At 47.8% G+C, this 21,104-nt stretch overlaps 2 protein-coding genes across 4 annotated transcripts in view; one reads left to right on the top strand and one right to left on the bottom strand.

Annotated features, from left to right (window-relative positions):
* Positions 1 to 3,185, top strand: part of CSTPP1 (centriolar satellite-associated tubulin polyglutamylase complex regulator 1) — a 78,799-nt gene extending 75,614 nt beyond the window's left edge. The window contains exons 8-10 of one of the 2 annotated variants that reach the window (XM_066187977.1): positions 1,128 to 1,191; positions 1,698 to 1,889; positions 2,046 to 3,185. In XM_066187977.1, the coding sequence (XP_066044074.1) occupies positions 1,128 to 1,191; positions 1,698 to 1,878 (245 nt within the window). In that variant the 3' untranslated portion in view covers positions 1,879 to 1,889; positions 2,046 to 3,185. Of the gene's footprint in view, positions 1 to 1,127; positions 1,192 to 1,697 lie in introns of both variants that reach the window. The other variant, XM_066187975.1, reaches the window with a different exon arrangement.
* Positions 3,186 to 3,843: 658 nt separating this feature from the next.
* Positions 3,844 to 14,230, bottom strand: ARFGAP2 (ADP ribosylation factor GTPase activating protein 2). 2 transcript variants are annotated; one of them, XM_066187973.1, is made up of 18 exons: positions 14,174 to 14,230; positions 13,278 to 13,462; positions 12,914 to 13,032; positions 11,929 to 12,001; positions 11,286 to 11,417; positions 11,116 to 11,196; positions 10,218 to 10,320; positions 9,528 to 9,584; positions 8,941 to 8,985; positions 7,813 to 7,865; positions 7,261 to 7,397; positions 6,582 to 6,713; positions 6,062 to 6,190; positions 5,854 to 5,982; positions 5,342 to 5,468; positions 5,134 to 5,224; positions 4,897 to 5,015; positions 3,844 to 4,468 (listed from the first exon to the last, which is right to left on the bottom strand). In XM_066187973.1, the coding sequence occupies exons 2-18, from the start codon at positions 13,347 to 13,349 to the stop codon at positions 4,448 to 4,450; spliced, it is 1,620 nt and encodes a 539-aa protein (XP_066044070.1). In that variant the 5' UTR covers positions 13,350 to 13,462; positions 14,174 to 14,230; the 3' UTR covers positions 3,844 to 4,447. The 2 variants fall into 2 exon arrangements, with proteins under 2 accessions (XP_066044070.1, XP_066044071.1); XM_066187974.1 differs by lacking the exons at positions 8,941 to 8,985; positions 14,174 to 14,230 and having other exon boundaries at positions 13,278 to 13,619.
* Between the last annotated feature and the right edge of the window lie 6,874 nt (positions 14,231 to 21,104).

Genomic DNA, 21,104 nt, shown 5'->3' with positions numbered 1-21,104 from the left:
CAAGAGCAATGTAACAGAGCCAGCAAACAGCTTTGCATCCCCACAAGGAACAAAGCCCCTTCGCAAAGGTATTGAGTGTAGCATGCAAGTCTCCTGAAAAATCTTAGAAAGAACATTCCTCGCTGTACTGTTAGTATAGATTATCAAATGGGTTTTTTGTCCTGGTGTGCAGTGGTACTCTCCAGGCTCTGGTAGGCAATCTCTGTGCTGTTCTCTGTCATTTCTGGGTTGGCTGATCATACTCTCCCATGACCCCTATACAAGGTGGCGTTTGTTAAAGAATTAGGAAGGAGGTCTTTCCTAAGAGCCCTATTTTCCTTTCTGGCTCTGCTAAGGTCCCGGTGTTTTCAGAGAAGAGCAAAGATTCTCAATCAGCTGTTCCAGTCCTGAACTATACCATGTCCTTCATCTGGAGTAAGGTTTCTAATGTGAAAAGGAGCATGTTGATCTTACGCTGAGAGGGTGCCCAAGTACTGGCCCAGCCTTTCTTGCTCACGCCCAGACAGCAAGAAATGCTAGAGCACAGTTCACCCACACTTAACTCCTGTAGACAATGTGCATGAGTCAGACCTGACTTTCCTGAGTTGCAAGGAAAGCAAAAGCCTTAAATCTGTGGAGTGTTTTGACCCCCAAGATCAGTGCACTACAAGCAAGGCAGGCGGCACAAAAACATAACCCTGGGTGCTACAGTGCATGTTTCAGGCTGTGGCACTGATAACACCACATCTATTACATCTGGTATTGGTGACTATACCGGGCAATGAGCAGAGGCCCAAAGTTAACAGACTGCCATCTCCCTGACAGTCAGTACTCTAATTTTGTACAGTGAATGAAAACTGCCAATCCTCAGGGCTGTAGGAAGTGAGACTACTGAGACTACTTCCCATTTAGTCTGAGCTCAGCTATAGCATGTATGAAAGACACAGAAAATGGATCATCCTTCTTTATCTGTCTATAATCCTCAACATTGTGTCCATTTCTCTAAAAGGTATAAGGAAAAATGTTCTCTGTCTTGCTGGCCAGATTTGGGATGCTGCTATGGCTTGAACACTTTTTCTGAAGCATGAATAGCCTAACTCTGCTGACACTTTCATTGTTTGTTTGTTTGGTTTTTTTTTTTGCCCCAGGGGCTCTGCCAGATAAAGGAGATTTGTTTCTGGACCCTGCCATGGATCAGGAACTTGAGAAATTGTAAGTGGAATTGCCTAAACTAGGAGGTAAAGCAACAGATTAAGGGTAGCATGCTAAAGAAGAGTGTAATAAAGTACTGTCCTATTCCTCTGCTCTACTACACAACAATAGAGCTGAAAGAGCAGCCTGAACAGGAAGGGCTTCTTTCTTTGTGGTGCCTCAATGCAGTTAACAAAATCCTTACAAGTCTTCAGAAACAGAGGGGGAGAGTATGACTCAAAGAGGGATCTAGAGCAAGCAGCAGTCTCTAATGAACAGGGAAAATTCTGTTTGGATGGCGAAAAATAGGAGTGTTGGAAAGAAAGAGATCAGCCCAGAAATGTTTAAATATGAGAAGATTCACATAGTGAGTCTGGGAGGTACCAGTACAACGTGTTCCCCCTCTATGCCATGAACATCTTTCCATCCCTGTGTTAGTTTTAAGTCTTTCTCCCAGGTTCACTCCAAGAGTGCTGCAGTAGAAGTTTTTACAACATGCTGCCTAGCATTTGTCTTTTCTCTTTCAGGGTAGCTCAGGTTTCAGGACTTTCTGTCTCTGGTCCTGCCAGCTCCAGTGCAGACACAGCAAATATGCCTGTTCGTAACTCACCCAGGATTAACTCACCTTGGAAACCTCTACACCATCGTCGAAAAATGGATGCTGAGAGTGAAGGCTCCAACGAAGAGACAGACTCCTCTGAAAACTGAAGGTTTTGAGGGTGGGCAGCATTCCCATCTTGGGTTTCTCCAGAACCCACTGGAGGAACAGTACCTCCTCCCAGAGCATCTGCTCTAACAGTGGGTTCTGTCTGCATCAGCAGTGTGTTGTGTGGCTGTGCTAATTCCCAGTGCCGGGTTCATCCATCTTTTCCCAGGAACAACTTGCCTTTTTCTTAGCTCCAAATCCGTGCAGGAATAGAGCCTCTGCAGAAGCCATTTACAGCTACAGAGTTATGCTTCCCTCTGCTGGCAGGCAAGACAAGGCAGCAGCCGCCAGCTCTACCACCGCTTGGAACCAGCCGGGTGTGCTCTCACCGGGGCCCTGCCTCGCAGTTCCGCAGTTCAGTAGGTGCAGAAGCAGCAGGAGCACTAGTACAGGCCGCTTGCCAGTGTTTTGTTGTGTAGCTCTGTTCAGATTTGGCCCAGATAACAGAGCGGTTAAATCGCCAGCAGCAGCTCTGCACTTGCGTTCCATTATTATTCCCAGTAAAGCTGCATCTGCATATGATCAAAGGTAAGGAAATTCCTGAAGTTCCTAAAAAAGGGCAGCTTAGATATTGCCATGCAACCTGTTTCTGCTTTGTGCTTTCTCCTCCATGTGTCCAAGACTTGCCAAAGCAACTACAGCAAATAAGCTAGATTGCAGTAACTACTGCATGGTGCTGTCTGGCTCTGCTGCTGTACTGAGTACCCTTCTCTGAGATCTACCCAGCCCTCCAACAGCATATTAGGGTCATTTGGAAAAGTGAATTTCAGGGGATTTGGAAGAGAGGGACAGGGTCGTTAAATTCCTTGGCCACAGGTAATAGGACTTGCAAGCATGTAGAGCACCTACTGGGGCTGGGTGGGCAGGAGCGCTAAGGGAAAAGGAAGCAGTCCTCAAATAAGATCCAGTTGGGTTTTTTTTGTAAATATTGGTATTGTTGGAGTAACAGTGTAGCCCTTAAAACTACAAGAATAAGTAGCATCACACTGCATTTATGGCAAGCAACTCAGCAGTTTAAACCTCCACAGACCCAAGTTGTTTGTCTAGTCCAGCTCCTGTGCCCTAGCTTGAAATAACTATATTTCTTGGGGAAGTTCAGTTTCTCATGCTTCTTTGGGAGCCTCCTTGCTCCTCCTGGTCATAAAATGCTGCAGCATGGGCCACCAGGAGCTGGTAACCCAAAGCTTGTAGCAGGATGGCGGCAGGGTTATTTATTTATTGTAAGTTAAATTATTTATGATCTGTGCATTCTCTCCCAGCTCGGTGAGTGGCTGTGACAGCCTGGCAATAAAGCACGCTGTGTCAGGCCTCTGCTGCGTCTGGGTCTTCTGGGCTGCCCTGGCCCCTCCTCAGGGGGAGCGGGATCTGGTGGGCAGGACCAGTGCAGAGCTCCAGGGCTCCTCTTCCAGGGCCCCAGGAAGCCCTCACCTCGGCCGAGGAAGGCGCCGGCCTCACCCCCGAGTGCCTGGACTGCCACTGCCCCCTGTAACCCACCACTGCTCCCTGCAGCCCCAGCCTGATGGGTGTGACACTGACACAACTGCATCAGAGCACAGACACAAGGAACAGGAAGACCCGACCCTTACCCCCCTCATGCCCCACCAAGGTGAAACATCAGCATAGAGCAGCCGAGTAAAACCATTCCCCTCCTGTCCACAGCTGCTGCAGCCCCTCAGCTAGATAGGAGAGGTCAATCCTGTGCAAGCCTCTTCCCAGTCCCAAAGAAAGCTCCAGAACAAAAGCCCCAGCCTCCCTTTTCCTAACTGTGTGTAACTAGCCCTTTCCCACCCTTCTTATTACCTAGTCCTTAACACCATAGTCCAAGGAAGAGAAAAGCACTCTTTTTAAAACCAGAGACCAAGCTGAACAGGACTAAAATCACAGTGTCCACTGCTGCACCTCATGATTAAGTCAGAGGCTCAGTACTTTGATCTGATCAAAAGTTGGGCAACAAAATAAACCAGGGATCCAGTAAAATTCTTTACTTCTTTACCTGGGCCTTTTTTCTGATGATGTAGTTAGAAGCTAAAAAAATAATCTTTGATTTGATATTTTTTCTCCCGCCTTCATATATGCTGGTTTAGAAGACAGTAAAAAGGACTAGATCATGGTAAAAGGCAAACCCTGCAAATACAAAGGACTCCACAGCACCATGGATTGGGAGCAGTGATCAGAACAAAAAACAGTCATGTCACAGGATGTTCAGAAAATAGCATTCTCCTTTTCTCTGTCGCTTGGTGAGCTAAGGTATGGACCAAAGAAGGACAGGAGCACTGATGAGGGCAGCCCAGGAGTTTCTGTCGTATCTTTTACAGCAATGAGGTTAACCCTGTAAGATGGCCTGTCTCCACTGGCTAGTAGATAGCAGTGGGTATGAGGGCACATTAAATTTTAATAGAGTGGAATCCAGAGATATTCAGAAAGCATCCTGGGCACAGCCATGTCCTGACCCCCTCCGCTTACCTTCTCCCCTCCCCACCCAACCCAGACACATAATCCTGCAGAGTTTACTCCAGGCAAAGGTGGCATCAGTGTCTCTTGCTGGCTCTTCCCTTTGCAGTCCATGGGTCATCAATATGAACCATAACGATCCTAAGGAGGAAACAGACAGACACCTTGCTACAATACCTTTGTGCAAAATCCAGAAACAGATAACAAGAAACTGGGGGGTTTGGTATTTTAATAGGGTGTGAGGTTATCTAGACAGGACGCTGTAAAAAGGCAGAAGGTAAAATGACCTTGACTTTTAAAATTCTGCCTGGAATTTGTGGGAAAAGGTGTATCTTACATAACAAGGTGTCATGTACAGCAGGAGGGTAAGGCTGACCAAGGAGAATTCCCTGGCCACCTGCAATTGCTCAGCTATTGTACTGCAGTCAACAGCTATATAAGACAGATGTCTACCTGGGACTTTCCACATAGTTTGAGAAGATAGTGATAATTCCAATGGAAGCCAGTTTATGGTGAAAATCCCTGAACATGACAACAGCCATTCTGAAGGTGCCATAATGTAAACTCACCTGAAGGGAGTTCATCACCCCATTGGCTAGGACAGCCATCTTGCCGGCAACTGATTTCACTCCTTGCTTGAATTGTGCAATGTCAGCTGCAGGCAGGACATTTCCAATAGACACACCACCTACGAGAACCAGGGAGAGTTAGTCCAGAGTCTCTCAGCTCCAGAAAGCACCCTGATCCCCTCCAGTCTAGGTCTTCCAAAGCTTCCTCATTCCTCAACCCATTGAGTGCTAACAAACCTGAGTGCACATTGTCAGCCTCTCCAAACAGGTCTGCAGAGCTGATGGCACTGCTGCCTGAGAGCTGCTGCAGTCGGGATCTGGCTTCATACTACAGCAGAAGACAAAACAAAAAGGTTATACAGGAAGGGAGCAAAGTAGGACCTGAGCAAACAGGAGGAGGTAAAGCCAGAGCTGTACCAGTGTAAGGACTGCAGAATTCATCTACCTCAGCATCTGCCTCCCGCCCAAAAAACATATCTGAAGAGATAGCTTTAGCCCCTGCAAACTTCTGCCGAGCTTCATTGGATTCCACCATGGATGGCCTGTTCTCAATCTCCCGCCTACTGGTGGGTCTGAGGAAACAAGAGGAGACATCTCAGATTAAGCTCACCAACACAGTGAAGAATCAGATTTCTGTCTCAGACCTCATCTAATCAAAGGAAAACAAATCATCCTTTAAGTGTTAGCTACACTGGGGCTCTCCTCTCCCCACCTCAGGACAGTCAGCACTCAATGACCACAGAGGCTGTATAAAATTATGGACATGACAGGCAAAGAAGCGTCCAAGGCCCTTTCACTCAAGGCCTTTTTTCTTGGGCTTGTCTGTGCTTATGCAAGTCATTTTCTGCAGCACAAGGCTCCTGCTATAACACAGCAGCTTCTGCCACAGCTCCCACACTTATCCTTTGTCCCCTACACAAGAGGCACAAGGTACACTAGCAGTGGCAAGGACTTTACCTCTCAGAAACTGGACGAATGCTGGAAACAGTCACCTCCGGTTCCTCCTCTTTGTCCATACCCCATGAAGAGTCTGTTTCCCATCGTGAGCCAAATGCATCTTCGAATGAGAACGGACTGTATTTGTACCTAGGTACCAAAAATACGTAATTTACACCAGACATAAAGTTCAAAAATAAGCAAAGACTACACTGAAGTTAAGTCTTACTTGGGGGGTCCAGATGTGAAGCTTCCACCATCTTCAAACAAGTCCAGTTGGGAGCGGGAAGATTTTGCTACCAGCGGCGTCTCCTGCTCAATTACTTGCATCTCAGACATCACCGAGTGTGAAACAGAACTAGTGCAACAAACAGGCAGAGTTAGGGCTGATGGGTCTGACAGCATCCAGTCCCTACAACCAGTCTGCCTCAAAACTGGATCTGGCCTTTACAGGCAGGGCAGGTGACACAAGTTTTGAGGGAGAGTTGTGGGATGTCAGCCCCCTTCACCACTTATCTATGCACCTTCAGAAGTCTTGAGCTACCTTCTTAAAGGAAGGATTCTGCAGGGGAACACCTGTCAAGCAGTAGGGCTCTAGTGCTAGACACTGACAGGCCACATGTACCTGCAGAAAAGCTCAAATGAGAACAGGAACCTTTGAACAGAGTCCCTATTCCTTCTGGGGCCTGAAGCATTTTCAGTCAGAGACCAAGACACCTGTCTGTCCTATGCCATCCACAGCCAAGTACCTTCTGGACACCAATCCCATGCCCAGCCTCTCTGCTTGTTCACGTTTCTTCCCTTCAAGGTTCTGGAGTTTCTTCTCTTCCTTCTTCCGATCAAGCTGCAGCTCCTGATAAGCCAGGCGCATTGAGGTGACTCTAAGGGAAAGAGCCATGGTGGGTGCCAGCTCATTACCCCCCCTTGCAGCCCATGTTGTAGAGGAACGAGTGGTTAAGTGGTTAACCCTGACCACCCTTCAGAACAGTCACAACAGCTCTGCCAAAAACCCTTACACAGGAGCTATTGCTTGTTTTGCCATCCCCTCCACTGGGATTCAACTCTTCTTTGGCTAGCCATGATTTCCTTACTGTAAGCATCACGATGTCTATCTTCTCCCCACCCCGTGCCCCCAGAATGATCCATCCAGTTCAGCCTTTGGCTTTTTCAGTCCTGTCCAAAGGTGAACAGAAACATATGATACAGGAGTATCTGCTCCCTACACTCTTCCAGGAATGCTAATTTCAATAAAATATGGCAGTATAACTTGTGCCCTGCTGCAAGGGCTATACTGGCATACAGCTACTGCTCTTCCTCTCATGCAGTATGTTCTGTAGTCACATTTGGTGATCCTAGGGTGAACAGCATTAACCTCACACTACTTCTGCCTTAGGTATGCAAGGTACTCATCCCAAACAGGGCACTTACATGGACTCCTCGGCTTGTTTTCTGGACTCCACTGCCTGCTGCTCCCTCAGCTGTTCTGCCACCTGGGCTTGCCGCTCAATCTCACTGAAGCTCTGGCTGCTGACCTTCTGGGCTCCAAGACCTTTTTTTGCACCCAGCTTGGACAATCAAAAACAAAATCCTGTGAATTCCTCATCCTAGATTATTCATTGTAGAAGAAAACCTGAATCCTACTTCTTGCTGCACCAGTGAGGTTTTCAGTCTCCCTGTATAGTCACAGCCTACAGACCCAAAAGAGCTTGCAACACAGTATGGAAGAACACCCAAGAGTTAACCCACAAGTGGCCATCACGTAGAGACCAACGACATATGCTTCAGACCACAACCAGTAATGATCCAGAACACATTTTTTTGGCAATAATATACAGGCTGCTTAAGGTCTCCTTTCCCCAAAACAGATCTCTACAGCTTTGTCACACAGCTCTGTTGAGCAGAAAGCAAGCATCAGGGAAAGGACAGCAAAGAAATGCAAGACATGCTTTACTTCCTCTCCACAGAAGAGCTCAGACATACCCCTTTCTTGGCAGCTCCTGGCTTCTTCTTTCCAATGAGGGAGGACTTAAGTTCTGCAAAAGGAGGGAAGCAGGAAATAAGCAGAAGGAAATTAATTTAAGAGGCCAAAATTAGACAGCAACCCACATGAACATCCACCACAGTCCAGCTGCAGTAGCGTCCAGGGCACACCATGCAGCTTCACATCAGAACCTGGGTGATTTCATCCAGGCAAGAAAGATGCACGGAGAAGCTCCACAGTTGCAGGCTGGTGGCCTAAAGAAGCATGTCCATTTCTGGAGCAACTTATAATTGAATTAAGAACTGTGACTAACTCCTGTGAGCATTATGCAGTACGTATCAGGGTAGTTAGAGAAAGACTGTTTATCCCATACACAAATTCAAGAAAATGCAGCTTCAGAGGCATATGAAGGTCAGAGCCTCACCAATGCCTTAGGGACAAAGCAGCAAGAACCCTAAAGTTGTGTTTACATGAACATACCAAAAAAAAAAAAAAAAGGACCTTCAGTGCAGCAAGCTGTAAAAGCAACAGGTTCCCCAAGACCTTGCACTTGTCACTCTTAAGGGCATGCCACACTTGTAAAACCAGACAAGGGCCAGCCAAGCAGCAGATGTCTGGGGAAAAGTGTAAGAACAAAGCAGAGAGGGACTGCCCAAAACATTTTCCAGCTTCCTTTCGATAAGTCCGAAATCTTTTTTTGCCCTTGTTGGGCTTTTGTGTCTGTGTGTCTCCATACTTTCTACAGCCACATGACTTTTGTTAGCCCATAAATTATTCTAGACATTTTTTAAAATCTTTTCTAGTCTTACAGTAAGTCTTTTTAAATAAGGAGATTCAAAACACTCACACTATCTGAAACTGTTTTCTGCTCGTTGCTCCTAACACTCAATTCAAGTTTTTTTGGGTTTGTGTTTGGGGTTTTTTATAGTTCAGGAAACATTTAACAGAAATGTTAATAAGGTTCTCTTTACAGATATGACATATCTGGTTTAGACCTCAATACAGCAATATAAGCTTTGTCTTGTTCTCTCCCTCTAAGCACAGGAAGCTAAAGTTAGAATTGAAGGCAGAATCTCAGAAGGGGCAAGCAGAGTTGTCTCAGCGCAGGCCAGCTGTTAGCCAGTTACCTCCAGCAGGAGCAGCCCCTTGTGTTGACAGATACATGGACATGTCTGAGGAAGAGACGTAAAACATGGGGAATGAACAGACACTTGAGGACACAGGCCTTCCACCTAGAATATGGGCTAGGAGCATGCTCTCAATAAGGAAAGAAGCTCCAGCTAGGTGTTCTGTGTGCAGCCAGGACAGTAATGGCAGGGGAGAATCAGATACAAATCCCTATTATTCTGGAAGCTAAAACTTCATTTGCCTCCAAGGGTTCTGTGGGGAAGCAAACAAAAAAATCAGCCACGTGGCCTTGATCACCCAAGTTCTAGATATGCAAGTGCCAAGTTTTGTCCAAAGCTCGAAACCAGGAAAACATGCTTTTGGGAAAGCAACAGCTTTGAACTCAATTATCCAAACCAGGAGGAAACCTCCAGAAAACTGTGACTTGGTTTTGGGCTTCAGGAACATCCTAAGTACTGGCTCAACAGGGAGCTAAGCTCGTTTAGACATTCTGGAAATTGGCTCATTGCTTCCACCTTCACTGAGCTTGCTGTTGAGCAGTGGGTAGGTATAAGAGCAAAACTGATCTCAGAGTGAAGAGTCTTACCTAGAGGAGCTTTAGGAGATGTGCTCAACAAGTCAATAGATGGACCTTGGCTGGGATCTGTGGGCACAAAACCAGAAGAGAACATTCAGCACATTAATTCTCAACCCTTTTCTTTGCAGTACATTCACTGTTTCACTACATCTCTCCTAGCTCCTCTGTCCCCACAAATCCAGTTACAACTTGAAATATGCAATTTCCCAAGCAAAACAACTTTATGTCTCCACAGAGCAAATTATTCCTTCTGCAGTGTTCTTAACACAGTAAAAGGAAGCAAACGCTCTGCATAGAAGTATACAAAGCTGTTTCAAATTACAGCTATGCCCCCAGGTTCTTGGTCTCCTTGTCCTTCACCCTAGAAAGTTTTCTGTCCTCTGTCATTTTCAGACCCACCAAATTCAAGGGGTAGAGAAGAATATTTAGACAAATAATTATGTCTGAAAGCGGGGAAATGGGGCAGCTAATCCCAAAACAGTTTTGTGTGCATTTCGGGAAAAGTGAAGAACTGACCCCAAATGGAGCAATTTCAGAAGTCTCCACTAATTTCACTAAGCATCATAAGAGTGCACAGAACTTTTACTCCTTCAGGCTTGAACCAAAGGATAAGTTCAGCCCTTCCAAAAGTGGTACAGAACTATATTCTCATGGAAATGAAGACAAATTCTTGGAAAAATTACTCAGTAAAGAACTCACTTGAAACTTCGCTGCCTTCTGATGACTTTGCTGCTTTTTCCACCTCTGGAGAAGACTGTGTGGGATTCTGGCTGGCATCTGTTACATCCCAGGTACTGGAAGACTGCAAGGAGATACTCATCCCAGTTATTTGCAGAAGATGAATGAACCAAACAATCCTGAATTTACTACAGGTTTAGTGACCTGTATTCAATTTTAGGCCAAAGGAAACTTATTCCAAACTTCAGACTATGCAATTCTTGAACTTAACATATGGACAAGTCCACATTCCCTTAGCAGGGACAAATAATAATAATAAAAAAAAAAAAAACAAAAAGGAAGCTAAGCTGAATGGAAGGCCAGGAGGAATGACAGAATCATTTGACAAGCTGACTAATGTGAGGACTTCCCAGGTTAAAGGAAATTAGTTAAATCTGGGAGAAAATGTGAATTAGTTTTCCTGGAAAAAATTAATCTCCACTTCCACTGTCTCTGTCATACAGCCAATTCTTACAGTACCTGAGAAAGTCTGCCTGGCATGGTGCAGTTGCCCAAATCCACTTTACCAGGGTCTATGCCCTAAAAAGTTTCTTCTAAACCAGAAGTTCAAAGTAATAGCTAGTCCTTGCTTTAACTGTACAAAGAAACTAAGCATTAACACAGCACACAAAGCATCTTCCAGGGCATAGGTGGTAGCTTTGAGTACTTCTTGAAGCTAAAACAAAGGACATGGATATTACAGGGACTGTTCAGATCTGTGACAATGTCTCAGGCAGATGACTGAATCTGACTTCCTCCACGTTACTACTGAATAATTATACAATTTAGAGTCTTTCCAAGGTAAGTGGGACTGCTCCTGGCTGAACAGCTGGCTATTGAACAGCTACTGAGGCTGCCTGGTTTAGGCAGTTCTTCTCACCTGTGTGTGCTCCATGAAGAAATCAGCATCACTCTTGTCAGGGGAGTGCCCAGGGGCTCCACTCAGTCCATCTATAAGCAACTAAAGAGAAGAGAGGCAAAAAGGAAGGTATCCTCCACGACTCAGCATGCAGCACTAGCCATGCAGCACTCGAGAGCTCTCAGACTTACATCAGTGCCGTACTTGGCCATGGCAGCGCTTGCCAGCTGCCGGATCTTCTCCCTATACATCTGGGCAGCCCGGCTGTTATATTTAGCATTGGCATCCGTGGTGGTACAGCCGTGCTGCCGGAAGAAAGCAGTCTGAAAAGAGAGGAGTATTCAGTCTCCTGACTGCTACATCATACTCCAGCAAGCACCAGACAAACTCAACAGAAAAACAAAACTTCCCAGAGACAGGGGATGAAGAACTAAGAACACGGCATGAACCAACCATTCAGTGATCAGCTTTCTACAAGAAGCCTCACTCCAGGGACCTATAAAAATCATCCCTCTTCTCTACAGAGGGATGATTCTGAGTCACAACGCTGAGCATGAGCTTTCAAACTGATCAGTGTTATTAACTCCTGTCACTTAAGAAGGCTACGGCTCTCATTTAAATGAGGTGTAAAAACATGACAGATCTGCACATCAGAAAACAAAGCATTCAAAGGTCACAGTCTGACTTCCAGGCACACTTGACAAATGCCCCCCTTCATTACACATTTCAGATGAGACTGGTACCAAGAAAGCCACACAAAGGAAAGGGACAAGAAACAGAGGATGTGGATTAGCAAGAGTGAAAGCAAGCAAAATGCCTACAGAGGATCCTCACCGCATTGGCATTACTGCCCACTTGCATACACCTCAGCTGGAACCAGTTCCAGTTAGAATCCAACTCTGTGGACCTGTGTGAGAACCAATTATTTCTATTAATAAAGACCTGGCAAACCAAAAGCAAAACCAAGCTCTGGCCTAAAATGGTCAGATATCCCACTACTATTCCAAAATGTAGGAGGCAAAGGTGGGAAAGAACATCTTGGGAATTCCTTTGCTCCTGTAGAAAATTAATTTCAACTTTTAAAGTGAGGAAAAAGACCAGCTTTTAGCCAAATTTTGAGTATCTCTCCCTTGCACTGCTAGTTTAGAGGGCAGAGCTGAGCTAGGAAAGCACGGCCAAGAACTCTTGTTCTACATACGATCTCATCACAACTTTAGAGAGACTCATATTCAGCCCATCCCACAGGTTAGGCCAAAACATGTGACAAAGCAACTGAGAATACATCCAAGTAAAGCTAAGGGACACACAGTGTCTCATACCAGTTACTCAACTTCTCTCCTAACAAGTAAAGGTCACAGTTCTGTTAACTTAAAATGCTAATTTTTACAAGTACTGAAAACAAGAACTAGGCTGAAAAACCGACACCATCTTCCCCATTAGGTTGATTGCAAAAAGATTACATATTCCTCTTTTTGCCTTGCTCAGCATTAGAAAAAAGTATATCCACCACACTGCTGCCTTACTGGCAAGACTCACACACCACACTCTCGTCTCCGCTCTTACACTGCCAAGTCCAGACAGCGTTTCTGCAACGTTAGCGAAAGCAACATGTCGACATTCCACTTGAGGTGCTTTAGAAACTCCATTTTGGAACTGGAAGTGCTGAGTGACCCAGAACCTCCAACGAGCAAGCCACATAAACCCCGAGGTGACCGCTCCGTGATAAGGTTTCTCTCCCAACCCCTGCGTGCTCCCACGCCAAGGCGGGATGGCAGCTCCAGGCGTGCCGGCGGTACCGCGCTCCCCGCTCCGCACGCACCTGATGAAGCTGAGGTGCACGCCCAGGGACCTGTGGACGCCGGAGCAGTCGATGCACAGGAAGACCCCGTAGGTGATACTGGCCCAGCTCGGGTTCTTGGCGCCGCAGTCGAAGCACGACTAGAGCGAAGGCAGAGGGACAGCCAGGTTGAAGCGACGGCTCTGCCGCTCCGCCACCCGCTTGCCACAGCTCGGCGGCCCCGGCCGCTCTGCCCGGGCGCTCCCCAAGGGCCCCTGCCCGGCCGCCCCTACAGCCGCCGCAGCGCGGCCTAGAGCCCGCAGGGGCCCGGTCGGGGCGCAGGCCGCGACCGCAGGGCAACAGCCCGGCACGGACGGTCCGGCGGACCCCAGCCGCCCCCCGCTACCTTGTTGGCCGGCGCTGCCCGAAGCCGCTTGAAGAGGGTCTGGATCTCCGTCTTGCTCGGCTCCGCCGCCATGATCTCTCCTTCCCAGCCACCCCCGCGGGGACGGCAGCCGGCCGGGCCCAATCGGCGCCGCGGCCGCGGTAGAGCCGTGTGCTGGGCCGGCCCCCCCCGGCGCGCCTGTGAGTCTGAACGGCGAGAAGAGAGCGAGGTTCTTCTTTCCCTCTGGTCCCGGGATGTGCGGCAGCCTTAGCTGCGGGTCACGCCGCCCTCGGCTCCGGCTGCCGGCCCGACGCCCCGCGGGGGTCACGGCATCGCCTTACGCACATCGGACGTTGCACACCCCGAGCCCCCGTGAGCTCGCAGCGCTTGCGGCGGTCCCACAGCGCCCTGCTCGGCCGTGTTGGGGAGCCCTGCTGGCCGTGCCCCTCCGTGCGGGGCCGCTGCGGGCCCGGACCCACACAAGGGCGCTTTAGAATGGCAATGGGGCAGTGCCTGCCGTGGGTCTTCTGCTGCCGGGGAAAAGGCTGCTCCAGCAGCCGACCTCAGGGCACCGGCCCTGGCACACTGGCACAAACGAACGGTGATTGGGAAATGATTTACAGAACCACAGAATGTCCTGAGTTGGAAGGCACCCGCAGATATCATCGAGTCCAGCTCCTGGCCCTGCACAGGATATCGCTAACAGTCTCACCATGTGCCCGAGAGCATTGTCCTAACACCTCTTGAGCTCTGTCAGGCTGGTGCTGTGACCACGTCTCTGGGAAGCCTGTTCCAGTGCCCAAACATCCTCTGGGCGATGAACTCTATTCTAACATCAAACCTTAATCTCTGCTGACACAACTCTAGGCCATTCCCTCGGGTCCTGACACTGGGCATTAAAGAGAAGAGATCAGTACCTGCCCCTGTGCTTCCCCTCGGGAGGATATTGAAGACCACGATGAGGGATGAAGTCCCCTCAGTTTCCTCCAGGCTGAAAGACCGAGTGACTTAATCCATGCCTGGTATGGCTTCCCCTTCAGACTCTTTATAACTGATTTAATCAGAGGAGACCTCTCAAGAAGCTGTTACTTGGCTATGCAGTAATCAAGGCATCATGAGGCAGTAATCAAGGTAGGGAAGTTGTTACTTCAGAGGAAAGGTGATGGATGTCAGGGCCCTTAACTGCCGTGTTACCTGCCTAGAAGCACTAGGGTATTGGCTAGAAAGTCATTCTGTTATAATGCAAGAAAAATAGGAAAAAATATGGTTGTGCTGTGAACTAAAAGTCAATGATGTATAGTCCATTTAATGCTTAGAAAAAAAAAAGTCACTGCAGAGCAATGAGAGGTTCAGGAGGATGAGAACAATAACAAAAGTTAATCGGTAGCATGGTATTACAGAGATGGAATGCATTGGGATTTCCTTACCTCTGAAAAGAGGTTGCTCGGCAGCACCAGCTTGTCACTAAAAGAAACTCTTGAATGTACTAATATCTGGACAAGGCAACTTCCAGTTTAAATTTAAAGGCTTTCTTCACCAATTTCCACATTATCCACAGATGCTAAGGTAGACAATAGGATTCCTTGTAACGGGAACCTAGGACCCATGGTCTTAGGAAGCTACATAAAGTATTGGGACATTGAGATGCAAATAGGAGCAACATATTGGTTGAGAAGGAAAAAAAAAAAAAAAAAGCTCTGCAGAAAAACTCTTGCAGGTTTAGCAGGGTCTTGTGTTCTGGGAATCAGCAAAGCTCTAACGGTATGATCTCAGTGAGAGCTGATATGGCAGGCACAAGCAGTAAGATGAGAGGCTTCTGGCTGACACATCTGATTGAAGCTGCTCTGAGATGAATTTCTGAGCTGGGTAGTGAAGCCTGATCCAACCTGACTGAGCTCATTCTTGGCAGCAGTCTTATCTTAAGCAGTCCCCAGCTTCTGTTGCTTTTATTCTATGTTAATGGTGCCTATATGCCATTTCTGGGATTGCACACACATGTGCTGGGGAAGCAGTGCAGGTAAAAGTAACTGATAGCATTTTCCTCACAGCTATTTTTAAACAAGTTGAGTTCCCTGATGCCATTCATGGTGCAGCTGTCCTGGCAGTGATACCAGGAGAGCTGATGTCAGGGTGCAGTAAGGGCTGGCTGCACACTAGGACAAGGAGAGCTGGGAGGGGCTGTTCCTGAGGCCGGGGCCCTCGTTGGGCATGGCCCATTCCCACTGTAGCTGACCACAGAGAGCCCAGCACGCCTGGCACAGTGTCTGGGTTTGACCAAGAATTGAGATAGCTGGACAAGCTCATGGTGAGGAGGTTGCCTGCAGTCGAACTGGGTCGGGATCAGGCCCAGTGATTGCCCGGTGTGCCTGTGGTGATAAGGCAAGGCAAGCCTGAGGTCAGGCTGATAAACCAGCCTACAGGTTACGATCAACAGAGCACAGAGACTACTACTTCTCTAACGTAGCTCAGAGAGGGTCTGGGAACTCTGGGCTGAGCTTAAATGCAAACACACCCTCCCCAAACCCCATGGGCAGGGGGTTTGGGTAATACCACCAGTGAGGCTGCTCTGGACAGTGAAGAGCTGTTAGTGCATTCAGGGCCCTGGCAGCTGTAGCTACGGAAGAGCAGGAGTCTCTGGTGCCAGATTGTGTAAGCTGCATCTTGTGTAGAGGAGGGAGTTCAGATGATAGGGTGCATTGGGAGTGTTTGTGTTCATGTCGGCTGGAGCTGGCTCAATCTGAGTTGCTTGCTTCTGCCCTGTCATCATCTGTTATGTGGTGCTGCTCACCTCCTTTGCTTGTTTCTTTCTTGTGTTTGGGAGTGGGATGGGCATCAGTCAGCAGGTTGTATCGTGCATCACTTGTTTATCTTGGGTTTAATTCCTTTTTTCCTATTATGATTATATTTTACTTTATATCAGTTATTAAATTGTTCTTCTCTACACCCACCAATTTCACTTTTTTTTCGAACTCTCTTCCTCATCCCAGTGGGTGGGGTGGGGTGGGTGGAGTGAGCTGTGTGATGCTTGGATACAAAGTTAAATCATTGCAGAAATGGCTCATGCTCAGGAGGAGCCAAGGCAGCCTCAGAGGCCAGTAGGTCAGTGTCACACTTTGTCGCTGCCTGTCTGTGCTAGGAGACATGGGGAGGTACGGTGCAAGCTCCTCTCCTCCATGGAGGAAGCACGGTTTGTGTTCACTGCATTGTGTCCTCAGAATGCCTGCTACAGCAGGGTTACTTCGACTTCTCTAACTCAGCAGGGTCTCTTGCAGGCCTTCAAGCCCATGCTGGTTGCTCCAGATCCTGGCAAGGCTGCTGATCCTGTCCATCACTTTTGCATAAAAGAGCAGGGAGAGCATGCTGCTGGTCTGAGAAATAATCAGCTTCTTTTTGTTGCCTTTGTCAGTACAGGAAAGACCTCCTGCTGCTGGCTGTTCCCTGTGAATGAGCGCTGTCACTGCACTGTTCTTGCTATTTCCTGCATCTGTTTATTTTGCATCTCATGTGCTTTAGTGCAGAATTTCTGAGCTCCGAGCTGGCAGCCTGCTCTTTGGCTCTCAGCTTCCCTATCCATCTACATCCCATCTGACATCTACCTCTTTCCTCCTGACTGCTGTGACACCAGACCCTGAGCCTGATGTAGCCTTCTAATCAGAGATCACCTTTCTGTGATCCACCTCTGCCAATAAAAGATAGCTCCCAGCATTATCCAAGGGAGCAAAGGAAAGCAAAGGATGATGACCAGGCGTAATCTTGGAGTGTGCCATACCACCAGGGACACATTTTCAATACAGAAGTCTGGTTATCTGAGGGCATGAGATTGCCATGAAGGAGCTGGAGAGATTCAGGAGGGAAATGCTCTGACAGGGATAAAACATGCCCTGCACTTTCAGGCCTGAGCCAAAGGTAAGAGAAAGTACTTCTCTGTGAGCCTGTCCAAAAGCTGGGTGGTGGAGGGAAAAAGGGACCTTGCTCTTTTCTCACTGCTCAGCAAAGAACATGGGTGATAGGACTGTGCAGGAGAGAGATGAGGTGGCTGAGTCCTCCTCTCCTACTCAGACCCATTGGCCTCTCACAGTTTTGCTGAATGAGAAGTTTTGGGAAAGGGGCTGGCAAATTGAGTAAACTACCCCAAAAGTAACAGAGTGATATAGTTTCCCATGGATCACAATGTTGAGTGGTGGGCTGCCAGAACTCTACAATGGTGCCTTGGGCAAAGAAGCAATTCCTAACACAAATCTTCTTTTCTTTTTTTAATTTTTTTTTCCCTCCTCTCCTCTAAGCATTTCACAGACTAACTAATCCACATGATTTCCCTTGGGGATAGCCAGTAACTCTGGGAAAAAGTTCTGCTCAGTATTTCAGGGCAGGCTGGCTATTTTCAGTAGTGGAAGGAGCAAACACACCCATGGATGGAGGAGAGGAAAATTGGGTAGAAAGCATTCTCCTTCTCACTACAACACGGGACAGGTTCTCAGCAGATATGCTCCTTCCCAGCTGAAAGGGGCGGTGTGCAAGAAGATGCTCCTAATTATCTGTGGTTTCAGGGATCATATGGAAAACTTTTCCTTGGGTTAGGTTAGGTTTCTGCCAAGTCAGCAAACTACCCTGCCATATATTCACATGGATTGATGCAAGGGAAGCAGCTGGCTGAGGGTTGTGGCTGACCAGGCTGCCAGTGTTCTGGATTGAGTGTAATTAGTAGCTGCCTCCCTAGGAAAAAGTATAGCACCAAAGCAGGCTGTCATGTCACTCACTGGCTCCATGCAATGCTTCCAGCAAGATCTAAGGTAAGGAACTAATACAGTATGTGCAGAGTGAATAAAGTTTACAACTTAAACAATTTTACTGCAGTCTTGCAAATGTTGTGGTTTGAAGAAAAGCCAGCAAAGGTTGAAGGAACACATAATTTCAAGAACACAACAGATGGGTAACTTGAGAGATATTGAAGAGTGTAGTCATGGATGGCTTGCTCTGATTTGGGGTTGTGTTGCAGCCAAAAGGCTGGTCCTGCTGCACATGCTGTCCCTTGCACCCTCTCTGGGAAGTGGCAGCTGTGGGCTCTGCTCAAACAGTGATTGTCATTGCATTGCTGAGCTGATCTCCTGCTTGTGCCAGTGCTGAATAAGTAAGGCAAGGGCGAGGAAGTCTTGGAAGGGAGAAGAGAGGACTGTCCCTTTCAGCTGTGCCAGCCAGTGCTGCTGGGCTGCCAGGCAAAATTGCTGTGGTTTGATGGAAAGGGTGACGGGAGTGTAGGGCCAGGGCAGGAGCATACTGCTCCTGTCCAGTTGTTAAGTGTCTGTGTGTATGTACATGTGTATCTTCAGGCTTTTCTTTTGTTACTCCATTTCCAATATTACAATTAAATGTGGATTTGTAAATGTCTGGTAATATCACCTCTGGCCTGGCAGGTGCTTTGGACTTGGGAACCTTTAGCCGTACCTCAGAGTAGGGGTGTGCTGGCTGATGTGGCCTGGGGTTTCCTGGATCTAAGGACTAGTTTCAGATCTTGCTGTGGTGGTCTGTTTGGAGATGTTACAGGTGTCCCTGCTGGGTGCATACTGTTTGGCAGGGGACCGTCACTCAAGTGATGGAAGACATACGCATCACACCAATATAGAAGCAAGGTGAAAAACTGGGAAATGAGCAGACCCCGAGCTCTCTTCTTTCAAGGGCAGTTGACAGCACAGGCACTAACTTGCCTGAGGTTAGAACCAGCAGGTCTGTCCACCCATCAAACATGACTCTTCAAAATTTTCCACTAGGTGTGTAATCTCTCTCCCCTGCAGATCAGCCCACTCAGAAGTTTTCTAAATAAACTGAATCGCTCTAGTACAGGGACTAGTTGCCTGCAGCCTCTACAAACATTGGGAGCATGCCCTAAGCAGAAGACAGTGACCCCTGAAAGAAAGGCGGGCAAAGCTGACCAGAAGGAAGGTAATAAGCAAGGCAAAATGAGAAAGCTCTTTTGAAAACACAAGATTTTCGTAGTGGAATCATCACTGTCAAACAGGTCTCTCAAACTATGAAGGATTTGGATGCAGGGGGAGTAGGTACCAGTGCTTCAGCTCCATAGGTGGCTGCAGTGTGTAGAGGGGATGCAGAGCCACTGGTGAAACAAACATCCATAGAATTATGGATACAGCATTCCTTAGGAACTGTGTGGCACCTGTGGGGAAGCCCTGAAGAGAATTTGAGAGAAAGGGCTACTGTGGTCACAGCTGGGGGCAGCAACTGTTTTAGTGCCAGCCTCTTGCTGGAAGCAGGAACAATAGACTCAGGAAGGAGGTAGTGAAGTCAGAGGGGGAGAGAGTGGAGGACCTGGAAGAAGACTTCCAGCCTCTTGGACAGAAAGGAAATGCAGGGAGGAAGGGACCACAGGATGTGTAACTAGAAGGACCCAGTGAAAGTCCTGAAACTGAAGAGGAGAGCTTATGGACCCCCACACTAAAGGGGAAGAAGTGCTGAGCAGCACTATACTGCCTGTTGAGGTGTCTCAAGCCGCAGCTGTAATTGCCTTAAGCTGAGAGACTGACAGACCAGAAACCTCGGCAAGCAGGGTTACTGAATGATGCAAAACAGGAGGATGTGGCCAGAAAATGGATGTGCTGGAAGCAGCTGAGGTGATTTGGCCTGAAATTTAGTTTGGAAAAGTTCACTGGAGCCATGTTGCTCAGTCAAGGTGTTCTAAAGATAACTAGCCCGTTTCTCCCAGTTCCAGAACCTACTCCACTGCCCCCTTCCCCTTGCTTTCAGCAAGAATTTGTTCATCATCTCGTATTAATCCTCTTTGATCTGCTAAGAATCTAGGTAGCTTGGTAAAGTCTCACTCTCTTGCAGCCCAGAGTTTTTCAGTTCCTTGTAGCCTGGACCTGGGCAGTGGTTCGACACATGGTTGCAAGTTTTTTTCTGTTTTTTCTGTATCTTATGTTTTGGTTTTGGGTTGGTTTGGTGCAAGGTCCCTCTGAAGACACTTTGCCTTGTATCATGCTGCCTTACTATTCTTGTTTATTTTGCACAGCCTTTGTTGCCAGCCTTCCATGGGTCAAGATGGGATTTGTGGCACTGGCTTTGTCTCACATTCAGCCCCATGATCTGCCAGCAGCTGGTCTCAATGCACTTACCCTAGAAATGATCACCTACAGGTCTAAGTGGAGTGTTCAAGCCCACTTTGACTGCAACAGCAGCTTTTTTCACAAGCAGAAGGGATTTTTGCAGCCTGCTGTCACTAAGCATGCCAGCAGCTCCACAAACGCAACCAAGGAAGCTCCAGTTCGCGCAGAGCCTGCTCTGCAGTCGGGGGAGCCTGTGGGAGACAACAGAGCTGAGCTCCACAGCCTCACAGCTGTGGCCTTGGGCTGCACCTGCTAACAGGGCAGGAGCAGAGGCAGTGCAGGACAATTTTTAACAGCACTGATGGATCTCTGTGCAGGATTGCCACATACTTGCACCTGCCTCAGTGCTTAGTGCCAAGCAAAACAGCCACAAGGACACAGGGGATGGGAAGTGGGATGGAAAGTAAACTGAAGCAGCAATGGCCCCAAGCTCCAGGCAGGGCTGTGGGAGTGCCACCAGAGCTGGAGGCTAACCACAATTCAGCTGCCGTCCCACAGCACAGCTGGCCCCTGGGCTCTGTGACCCAGATTTTACTTGCAGGGCAAAACCATTACTGGGTTAGGCAAGCTCAGCTGCTACTTTGGGAAATGGGTGTGATCCATCATAGAGAATCTTTAACTTCCTCTTCCTCAAAAATTCATCAACAGGAAATCCAAGCTTTGCATGTTACTTCCGAAATTCTTTTCCAGGAAGATGCCAGAACCAAATGAATTATCTGCTAATACCACAGGT

Source organism: Chamaea fasciata, unplaced genomic scaffold (assembly GCF_029207755.1).
Source record: "Chamaea fasciata isolate MVZ Bird 193981 ecotype frontalis unplaced genomic scaffold, bChaFas1.0.hap1 SCAF_7, whole genome shotgun sequence".
Classification (NCBI taxonomy): Eukaryota; Metazoa; Chordata; class Aves; order Passeriformes; family Sylviidae; genus Chamaea; species Chamaea fasciata.
Note: the sequence above shows the minus strand (reverse complement) of the source record. Positions and strands in the feature narration are given on the sequence as shown.